At 49.9% G+C, this 11128-nt stretch overlaps 1 protein-coding gene across 1 annotated transcript; it reads left to right on the top strand.

Moving 5' to 3' along the window:
* The first annotated feature begins 643 nt into the window (after positions 1-643).
* On the top strand, positions 644-2875 carry LOC104504360 (cytochrome c oxidase subunit 6C). Its single transcript, XM_010147200.1, has 2 exons — positions 644-757; positions 2756-2875. The coding sequence occupies exons 1-2, from the start codon at positions 644-646 to the stop codon at positions 2873-2875; spliced, it is 234 nt and encodes a 77-aa protein (XP_010145502.1).
* Positions 2876-11128: the final 8253 nt, after the last annotated feature.

Genomic DNA, 11128 nt, shown 5'->3' on the forward strand with positions numbered 1-11128 from the left:
CCTGGCCTTGGCTCCCGCGCCCCGGGTGCAGGAGGCAGCGCGGAGGGCAGCACCCTGCGGGCAGCGCTGCCCGGGGTAGCGCCCTGACGAGCAGACCTTTAACCTGGGTTTAAGGAGAGCCGCCTGCTTCAGGCCTTGTAGGTTTTCAGTAAATTCTTACAAATAGAAAAAAAACCCCACCCCATCCTTTAATACAATAGGATTTGCGGTTATTTAAAAAAAAAAAAAACAACAAAGTGCAAACTAGGTGAGGAGGCGTGTGCCTTTCCTCAGAAACGAATAAAGTGTGGTCAGTGTTCTGAATGGCTTCTGATGTAAACCTCAGGGCAGCAGGCCTGACAGGAGAGACCCTGCAGGGAGGGAAGGGTTTAGTATGAACAGTGAAGGCCGGCATGATTCCGTGAGTACTGGGTGTAAGGTGTGTAAACACTCATGCCCTAAATAGGTTGTCCTTGAATGCTGCCTCCTAAATACACTCATTGAACAGTCAGATGCAGAGGAGTGCTGTTGCTTATGTTGTGAAGATAATTACACAAAAAGCACCATCTTTTTACAGCAGTGTTACAGAAAATTATTTAAGTAGTGCTTCTTGTCCCATGATGCTTTCTCTTTTTTTTTTTTCTTTCTAGGAAATCCAGCCACCATGTCGTCTGCACTATTGCCTAAGCCACAAATGCGGGGCCTTTTGGCCAGGCGGATGAAGTTTCACCTATTTGGGGCATTTTTTCTATCTCTGGGATGTGCAGCTTTATACAAGGTGAGCCCTGTAGTCCTTCAGTTATAAACTGGACTCGTTAGAGTGCTTCAAGAATTCATAATATTTTTTTGTTGAGATTTGGTTGAGCTGTTCATCAAAAAGCTTTAGTAACGTATTTTTGCAGGCATGTTTCCAGAATATAAATAAATCTTTCTAATCTTCATTTGGAGAAATTATATGAATAGCCTGATGCTTTAAGCTGTGTGATCAAGGTCACACAATTCGTGACAACTTAAGTCTCCCTAGACTACTCTTGATCGTTTTCACGACTGATGAACGTTAACTCTAGGTAGTCTGGGCCTTTCTCTGTCACGGTATTTGCGACGTGAGAGTGCTGTCAGTGTCTCACCTCTAGACTGATTTCAGAAAACTGGCTCATAAGCAGTTTGTAAAACCCCGCCTTCACGCTGCGGATATCCGTATGGAGAAGGCTAGAAGGCTAGAAGGTCCTTCTATCCTTCCTTTTGAAGTATCGTATGGAAATGGCATTTAAAAAAAAAAAAAAAGCACTTACAGATTGCAGTTTGTTTTTTGTGGTCTTTAAGAGACTTCTGTCAAAGGTAAGAGTGGTAGTTGTTCTTCAGTGATGTTATTAAATAATTCTTGGATCTCGAGCACAAAGCAAGCACTGCAGTTTGAATTGTCAAGGAACGGTTTGGGTGTGAAGGGACCTTAGAGCCCATCCAGTTCCAACCCCCCTGCCATGGGCAGGGACCCCTTCCACTAGACCAGGTTGCTCAAAGCCTCATCCAGCCTGGCCTTGAACACTTCCAGGGATGGGGCATCCACAGCTTCTCGGGGAAACCTGTTCCAGTGCCTCACCACCCTCTCTGGGAAGAACTTCCTGATATCCAATCTAAACCTCCCCACTTTCAATTTAAACCCATTACCCCTTGTCCTGTCACTACAGGCCCTTGTAAAAAGTCCCCCCCAGCTTCCTTGTAGCCCCTTCAGGTACTGGATTACCTGAAGATCCTAAAAGATCTATTACCTGTGTCCTAAAAGCAAAAAATGACTGTGAAAGAACCAAATTTTGGTTCGCCCCCCCGAACTACGCACATACTATCTGCAGCACTTGAGCACTCGGGAGGCTGTTGATAAAAGTGACTCGAAATCAAAGTTAACTTCAGGTCGTCCATCGCAAACCTATCGCAGTTGACTTAAACTTCTCGGAGATCAGCAGACGTCGATCAGAAGCAATAAACTTGCGCAGTTCAAGTTCAGCCTCCACTTACCCTGTCTGTTGGGAGGTAGGCCCGCTTGTTTGTGGGCACGCTTAGAACATCCCTTCTCCTGCCGACCCGTGGCTTTACACCTTCTGCGGCACCCCCGCATCGATCCATTAGGCACGCCGCAGGCCGTATTGAGAACAAGCAACAGGGGTGTCAGGAGCGGTTTACTTTGTTCTCTTTTTAAATACTGTTGAACAAACCCACCGTGGACTTTCCTTCACATTTCTGGGGGCTTTTTGAGCATATCCCCTTGTTCAGATGAAGGAGCATCCGTGGAGTCAGGACTGGGTCTTTTGTACGTCGGTGAGCCGCAAGAGTGGCTTGGCAGGCTTGTACAACTTTACCAGGCTTCGGTGGTTGACGTGCAGCGTAGGTGGAGTGTAGCATGTGGCTTTAGGAGGCCGTTTATCTGGGCTTACAGTTTTGCAGCTGCCCACGGGCACAAATCTTGCCGTAACGGCGTGTTTTATGTACACAACGAGTAGCGGGGAGGGCGTGGGACGCTTCCGCGTTGATAGAGGTGGAGTGCCTCTGCGCTTAAAACTGCAGTGTGCTGTCTTGTAATGGAGTTTCTTTGTCAGGTGCCACTTCAGGCCTTTGTTTTCCTGACCAGTGCTCAGGCAGTCCGGGCTGCGGGTCTGAACAGGGACTAAGTAATATTTTACTGATGGAGCTGAAGGCTTTTTAGACTGGTATCCACCGACACGAATCACAGAACTCGTAGAAGCTTTGTCAAACTTTAATTTTTCGCTGTGTTACTTTCCAGTTTGGAGTTGCTGATCCCAGAAAACGAGCTTATGCGGAGTTCTACAAAAACTATGATCCCATGAAGGACTTCGAGGCCATGAGAGCAGCCGGTGTGTTTGAGTCGGCGCCGCCCAAGTGATGGCAACCTGCATTTACAGGTAATAAGCTGCTCTGCATCAGAATGAGAGTCAGGTAGGTCGTTTCAGCCTGAAACGCTGTGCTTGTGTCTGGAGGTTCGTCCCTTTTTTGATCAGAAAGGTGCTCCCAAGAGAGCGGGTACAGAGCGCGCTCCAGAGAACTCTGCGTAACAAAAGGGGAGCAGCGGGGAGTGAGGGCAGAGGGAAAAGCTCCTTGAGTAGCTTTTGGGTGGTTTGTTTCACTTGTGCGATGCCGGAGGCTTGCGCAGAGTGACGCCAGGCCTTTCCCTCCTCGTGCGGCCGTGGAGAGGAGGCAGAGCTCTTGTATTAAACTACAAGACTTGCCCCGTACCACTGTTAGGTTGATGCTGTCACATCTTGAACTGCTTCGCTCCGGGCCATCTCTGCCTCCCGCTTACCTACGTGTGGTGGCGCAGGGAGGGAGAGAACGGCGAGGCTGTTCTCATGGTGTGTGTGCTGGTGTGAGAAGCAGAGAGCTTCCACACGTCCTGTGGTCTTCTGAAGTCGCTAAGGGGAGAAGATAACTAGTCGTGGGGGGAAACATGTTGAGGTACCTACATACACACGGATATATAAGAAGCGCAGTGGCGTCCAGCTCCGTGCACGAATCCTCCTCGCGCTTTTGCCGTACTGAATTAAGCTCAAATAGAACTTTGCTCCCATTACGGTTTTCCTAGCACTGAACACTGCCGTTTGTTTGAAGACCACCACACTTTGTTCCCCCTTACTTGTTGTCATAACACCAGGGGAAAGAAAGTCTTGATTTCAACCTTGTCGTAGTCATTAATAAGCACGCTCACTCATCTGCACAAGCTCACGGTGTGACAGCTCAGTAAGGAATACCTCCCCCTTTCTTGATCCAAATTTCTTACCTCGAGTTCTCTGCTTCTCTTAAAGCGACTTCAAGCTAATCTAGAGTGATAGCTTTTTCATTCTTTCGGAATGTTTTCATATTGGGATCATTACGTGATAATCTGTGGCTCTAATTATCCCAGCCAGCTGGATTTTCTCAGCCTGCTTGCTTAAAGCAGCAAGACTGAACGGGAGATTCGTACTTAACACTGTCGATACGAAACGCTGTTGTGTGACGATCTACAGCTCTCTGGTTCCTGCATAACACAATGACACAAAAAAGCAGAGCTCCAGCTCCCCTGACAAATTCTTAAAAAAAAAGGCAGGCCTTTTGTGGGTTTTTTGGTGAGAGGGGGAAACTTCTGTTCTTTAGCTGTTGCTGCAACAAAGATAAGTACCAAAACAATCAATTTACCTGGTTTTAATCTTGGTAATTCTGCCTCTGCTTCAGTCCCCTTGCTCATATATAGGCACTTTTAAACTGTGTTAGACACTGGAATTGCATTCTTCAGTCAGATGGCCTTCATCAGAGTGTTCCGAAAGGCCATCTGGTGGTAAAAATCATTTGAAACAAACACTGTCAACAAGGATGCATGTGGAATATTTAATTGGAATCATGAGCAGGGTTTTTTCAGTGCAAACAGAGCTCCGCTCTCAGTTAACTCGGGCTCCCATTTGCAGCGTAAAGAAAAGAAGTTGCACATTGTGTGCACCTGTTGAAATTAAATGTTTCCTAAACATTTCTTCCATTCCTTAATTGCCCCAGCTCAAAAGAAAATGTGGAACACAAATCTTCGTATGTGATTGCGTGTGAATTGCTGATGCTTCTTATTCCTTAGCCGATTTACACAAGAACTGGTGTTTTGTACTCATTCACAGTAGAAGAAGGTTATTTTTGTGCCTGCACACGAATACCTAAGTAGAGGAAGGGGAAGACAACGCCAGTGTTGAAAATGCTCCGGAAAGGCTGTGCAAAGGACACAGAACACATGGAAGGCATTTTCATTTGCCTCAGTAGCTTAAATCTTAGCCATGGAAGTTGGGAGGAGGTTGAGCTTGATGCTTGTTTTGTTGCAGTTCCCTAAGGGTACAGTGTGTTGCATGCTCTGCATCTCCCGTTTGGTTTCATGTTCTGTACGTGGCAGTAAACACAGGGGTTTAACCTCACTGATTCCTTGGTCTGGAGTCAGCATGTAGCCCCCAGATTGAGGGAAGGGTCGGGGAGGCTGTGGGAGGATTCATTAGGGAGGGTGTTAGCCTGGCACCCTGCGCCATTTGTTCCTGATGTAGGCAGCTTGGTACCCGAGCTTGCATTTAGTCATAGAATCACAGGATGGTTTGGGTTGGAAGGGACCCTAAAGGTCATCTAGTTCCAACCCCCCTGCCATGGGCAGGGACACACTCCACTCGACCAGGGAGGATTCATTAGGGAGGGTGTTAGCCTGGCACCCTGCACCATTTGTTCCTGATGGGCACGTAGGCAGCTTGGTACCCGAGCTTGCATTTAGTCATAGAATCACAGGATGGTTTGGGTTGGAAGGGACCCTAAAGGTCATCTAGTTCCAACCCCCCTGCCATGGGCAGGGACACCTTCCACTAGACCAGGTTGCTCAAAGCCTCATCCAGCCTGGCCTTGAAGACAGCCAAGGATGGGGCAAGACAGCCAGGGATGGGGCACTGTTTCGCCCGCGTGGCACGGCCTCCGCGTGGTGACGCCCATCGTGGAACCAAGGGCAAGTACAGATTTGAGGCACGTCCTCCCTCTGCAGTGCGCTGGGGAGCAGGCGGCAAGGGGCGAGCGGAGAGCTGGGTGCTAACCCCTTGCATGGCTCTCGTCGTGGAGCACAGCTGGTCTTGGATCGCGTTCAGTACAACGTGGAGAAGCAATCTGAGTTTGGTTTTCTTCCTCCCTTGGTAGGTTGCCTACACCACTTGTTTCCTCTCTGGCTCCTATCTGAAGGCTGCATTCCTTTCTCTTTCAGGCCCTCAGCAAGGCTGATTCAGTTCTTGATGCAGCATGTATGGTGAATCTGATGTGCTGTGCAGCGTTGTTCCAGCTCTTGATTCGTTCCATGTTTCACTTCTGTTCGCCACATGAAGGGCGTGTGAACCTTAAACCATCAGGAAATAACAGGGGGAATTCCTCTAGACAGAACCACCACATCAACGTTTCTCTTGGCGGCGTTGCGTTCGTACATACTAACACGTTTCCTCAGAGCACCCAGCGTAACTTTGGGGTGTTTTTGTCTTGCAGATCCCCTTCAGCATAAGGAGACGGTGGCCGAACCCTGCTTGTTCACCGAACTGTGAAGCGTGATGCGCTCAGTGTAACTCACTCAATAAAACACCTGTGGCAGAGGCGCTTCTTGTCTTCGTTGCTGTGAAAGGCGGCAGCACTCAGGTGCTGGGAGGAGTGGTGGACAGTCTGCACAAATTGCTGGGGGTGACGAGGTCTAGTTTTCTTTCCCCCAGGTATTATTTGCGTCTCTGTTTTGGCCGAATTCCGCACTTGATAACACAGTATTTCCCTAAGGAGTTGCAGCTAGGTTGTGCCACCTGCTGATGGGGATAGGCAAGAGGATGGGTGTTACAGGAAGGCAGAGGCTGGATTTCTGGAAGGGTCTGTGTTACCTCTGGCTTCACAAGGTGAACGGACCTGGAGGTGAAAGAATTTGGAGGGGAATTCTGGAAGTGTACTCGCCAACCTTCCCCTCTTTTTCTGCGGCCACCACCTTCCTTAGGGCATCACCCTGTTACACCAAGGCGGTGCCTCTTACGTGCTTTGTTACCCCACCCTTACACACGGTCTGTTACTCCAAGTGGAAAACTACTCTAAACTGCTGGTGTGTTCACATACATTTGATACAAGCAGGAAGAGGGTAAAAGCAGACAAAAAAAAACATACTGAATTGAGGATGCTGGGTAATCAAAACGTGTGCGTGCTGCTTCTAGGCACGTTTCGTCTCCTGTCTAATAGCTGAAGGGGTCAGCTGAGCGTAGTTTTGATCTCTGGTGCATCCTGTGTAGTCCGAGCCCTGATGCTCTGTCTTCTGCCACGATCCCCATCATTTGGCCCCGGCTTGGTGCATGGCCTGTGGCCGCCGTCGGAGATGGAACTGGGTGTGCAGCGTGCGGTGGCTGAACGTGGGCCAGTTGCTGCAGGAAAGGGGTCGGAGCCGATTGTGCGACAGGAGGGAAGGCTTTGTCCGCAGCAGCCCAACTGCGTTGTATTTGATTTGTATTTGTTACTCCTTTTTGGAGTAACGCTTGCTATTGTAGATGGATCATTAACTGCTTAACGCCCGAGGTGTCCGTGAGCAGCGTTTGGACTGAAAGCGTGTAATGGATTCGATCCCACACTGTTACGCTCCAGTAATGTGTTTGATTCAGCGCTATTACAGAGCAGTGTGGGATGTTCTTTAGGCTTTCCAGCTGGGTAGTGCTTCCTTCAGGCACTGGGAGAATCCGACCTCAGTGGTGCAGCGGGAAACCATCTAGTAACCAATAAAGCCCTGCTCTTACAAATGTAAACCAGAGCTTAACAATGGCAAGAGATGCCTGTTTATCTTCCCGCTGTGCAGTCCAAACACCGTACAACGGTAAGTTTCTCAGGCCTGTCTGCAGGTTTCAGTAGCCACGGCTCTTCAGTTGTGCTGGCAGCGTCAGAGGCAAAGAAACCTGCTACTGCCAGGCGTGCAGGCTGAGACCCGACTGCCCCTGCAGCGCTGGGCCCTCTGTTCTTCCCAGTTGCTATGAATTTATCTAAATGCTGAGGTTCTGCTAAAGTGCTGCAGCCAGCAGCAGTTACTGTTGTGGTTGCTGTTCCCTCAGCGCCCGGTGTGTGCTGATGGCAGAAGGGAGCCTGGTGGCTGAAGGGCTTTTTGACCTTACAGCAGCACGCAGGGCTGTCTGGCTGCAGGTATCCAACACCAGGGAAGCCAGGTGAGCTCTGACTTGGATGGCACCAGTGCTTTGAACGTTGGCAGGTTCGCAGCAGGTGCAGAGCAAGCCCCACCTTTCAGCAGGCAGTGCCAACCAACCTGGCGCTCCCTTTCCTCCGGGGTGGGAAGGGAGGGCCGAGCTGGGTACCCACCCGGGTGTAACCACCTTTTCTGAAACCAGCACTGACCCACCCACCGTCTTCTTTTTGCCTTTGCCAGCGAGAGCTCAGCTAATCCTGTCTTAGCAACGTTTGGGAGTGAGATGTAGCGTAGCGTGAGACAGACCTGTGCGAGTTAGACCGTTAGCCTGCTTGTTCCAGGCTCTGCCGTGCTGTTCCTAGGAGGTGCAGCGCTCACAAACACGCTTGTCTGCTCCGAGACCATCCCAACAGCCCTCCGTAAAGGCTTTTGCTGTATTTATACCTTAAATAATACATAAAAAGGAATTGTTTGCCCTAAACTACGCTGGGAGAGGTCTATAAGCCTGACTGTGCCTTCACATTTTTGGCTGGCTTCCTTTATTCTCAAGTGTTTGCGGAATGATTGATGGCTCTGGAAGCAAACTCAGTGGGTGCTTTTGCAGTTGTGAGCTCTCCAGGTCCATGGAGCACTGCGAGCGTAGGCACGTGTTCGGCGTACAGGCCGGAGGGCTTGAGCGGCTGAGTGCAGGCAGCTGCTCTCTGCACACCGCTGTCGTCGGAGCTCCCAGGTCGGAGAGGCTGATGAACGTGCCGTCTCCACGCGTGTTCCCACACTTGGGGTCAGAAGGGGGAGAAAGAACCTGCCTAACGCAGCAAAGACGCTTAATTCTTGAAGAGGGGTGTAATTGCAGCAAGTGTTTATTCCAGGAGAATATAATTCAGGAAAAGCATAAATGTACCTTAAATGAGGGCTGCACTCTGCGTCCTCTCAGAAATCAGACTGCGGCCTCCCCTGGGTTGTACAGGTGTGACTGCATCCTCCTGGCTGGTTTGTGTACTCCAGTCGCGCGGATTAGTCCCATTCAGACGGTGACGACAGTGCTGCTTCGCTTCAGTTAGTCACAAAAGCAGGAAACTCCTCAGCAGACGTTTTTTGGCAAGCCAATCAGCAGTTCTTACTTCCAGAGTCCTGCCATGATCTGCCGTGTTCTCTGGAACGTGACGAAGCCCAGTGACTGACTGGAACCTAACGGGGTCTGTGTGAAGCCTGTACGTCTGTCTTGTCATTCTTCTGCAGTGGCCTGTCCATTCCCTTCTAACCCAATGACCAAGCAGCTCACAAAACCAAGCATTAGAGGAATAGCTTTATTATCCTTAAACAATCTCATTATATTACAATTTCTCCACCAATATGCAAAATTAGAGTATTAAACTATTTCCATAAAATATTCCGGAACGAAGCACGGGCATGTATCTACATACACACCTTTTAGAGAGGGTTTTTTAAACAGTGGCTGAGTTTTTAAATCACTGTATGAAATGTTGATAAGGGACGGGCTGATTTCCCAGCCAGGAAGAGGAGAGCGCAGATCCCAGTACGGGAGAGAGACAGCTTCTCCAAATACCTTTTAACAAAACGGGCCTCATGAAAACCACTGCGGCTCCTACCTTCTTGCTCACTGCGCCTTTGGTCATCTCAGGTGTGCACAGGAGTTACTAGCTATACAGCATCTGTATCTGCTCCGAAGGATGATCAGCTCTTATTCCAGTTCTCGCCAATTCCAGGCACGTTGGGGAATCCCCAGGCAAAATTCACAGCCGTAAGCACAGAGGAAAGGGGAGGGAAGTAAGACGCATAGCTGAAAACTGAGTTAAGCTTTTGTTGTTTCAAATAAAACTGCCACCGCCAGCTTTGGGGTATAAAGTCAACTGACTGTGCCCAGAGACAGCCACTTCTCTGCTACAAACTAAAACAGGTGACAAATCAGATCCTTCGGCAGTCTGTTTAACACCCTACTGGTAAACGTACGGTGGGGACAGCGTTAACTGCCACTGCCGATGGCGCCTGCGGGGCCGTACTTCAGCAGCGGCTGGAAATGCACTTCGCAGCAGCGCACCTGAAAGGTCACGTTTCTGCACGGCCCCGGTCTTCGCCGTGCAGACGGGTTGGGGCTGAGGTGAGCACGCAGCGTGCGGCGGACGGAGACCCCGCACGGCCGGACGTAGCGCCTGCGCGCCCACCTGACGCTGAACTCGCACCATCTTGGTAGGTTTACAGGAGACCTAAGCTCTGTTTCTGAAACCTGAAGTGCGTGTTACTGGCTTCCAGCTAACGACCAGACAGGGCACGATGCCATCTGAAAGCCTGACAGTGGAACACCAAGTTTCTGTGTACAGACAGTTTTACAGTTTTACAGACAGATTCACATTGCAGTTCCCCTTTTGTTCTCCAAACCACGCAAAGGCACTCGTTTACGTTAAGGACTAATGTCCCGCAAAACTTCAGTCGCATGGAGGGAGCTGTTCTGAGGTTGAAGTGGTGCTAAAACCCAACTGGCACTGGGAAAGTGACACAGCCCCGCCAGTCTTTTCAGACTGAGCGGGGGAAAACGCTGGGCTTCGGGGCGCACGTGCTGGGGGGGAGCGGTGTGTGGGGGAAAGGCTCGGCCTTGAGCGAGGTCTTACAGCCGAGTTACAAACCTGCTTTACAGCAGAGACCGGCAGACCCTAAAACGTGACACCGTGGGTACTGATACACGCCTTGCGTGTGCGGCAGAAGTGTCTGCACAGTTTTTCCTTACTCTCTGATTTTTGGTACTTGAAAAGAAAAAGGATTCTGATTGAGCTACAGTCCAAGGCTGGTCCTCTTGCGCCTGCTAGAACATGCTCCTTCTGGCACCAGCGTTTCGGCTGGGGGACGGGAATGTTGTCAACGTTAGAAAAGCTTAACTTTGTTACCGTCTCCTACGCCCCTCCATAACGACACACATCTCTGCTTGGTGCAGGTTACTGCAGAGAAAGCGCTCCTTTCAGAACGGTGAGGTTTCACGGTACTCACCAGGAGTAATTACTAATTAAATCCTTTCCTCAAGGCTTTGTTTTTCACCATGGTGAATTTGCTGATGAACACTTGGGCAAAATTTGGATCAACCACATATTGATAGGTTTTCAGGACGGCTGGCAGGGGTTCCGTAGCCAGGGTGTGCGGTGCTGGCACTGCCGCGGTGCTGGGAGCTAGGTGGTAAGAGGTCTTGGTGATGTACTCCACAAGACGGTTGTACTGCTGTTCCGACAGCCTCTCTCTAGCTCCGTCTGCCTGAAAGGGGGTAAGATAAAACAGTTACTGAGGGAGTGACAGCCACTGAACTTCAGAGTGAGGACAATAACTTCCATGTCACTTAGAATCATACAATCACAGAATGGTTCGGGTTGGCAGGTATCCCAAAGACCATCTAGTTCCACCCCCCCTGCCATGGGCAGGGACCCCTTCCACTAGACCAGGTTGCTCAAAGCCTCATCC

This window comes from Eurypyga helias, unplaced genomic scaffold, assembly GCF_000690775.1.
Source record: "Eurypyga helias isolate BGI_N326 unplaced genomic scaffold, ASM69077v1 scaffold14392, whole genome shotgun sequence".
Lineage (NCBI taxonomy): Eukaryota > Metazoa > Chordata > Aves > Eurypygiformes > Eurypygidae > Eurypyga > Eurypyga helias.

Coding starts and splice junctions, on each gene's coding strand:
- LOC104504360 (XM_010147200.1), top strand. CDS start 644: ATGTCGTCTGCACTATTGCCTAAGCCACAAATGCGGGGCCTTTTGGCC. Junction 758..2,755: donor GATGTGCAGCTTTATACAAG/GTGAGCCCTGTA, acceptor GTTACTTTCCAG/TTTGGAGTTGCTGATCCCAG.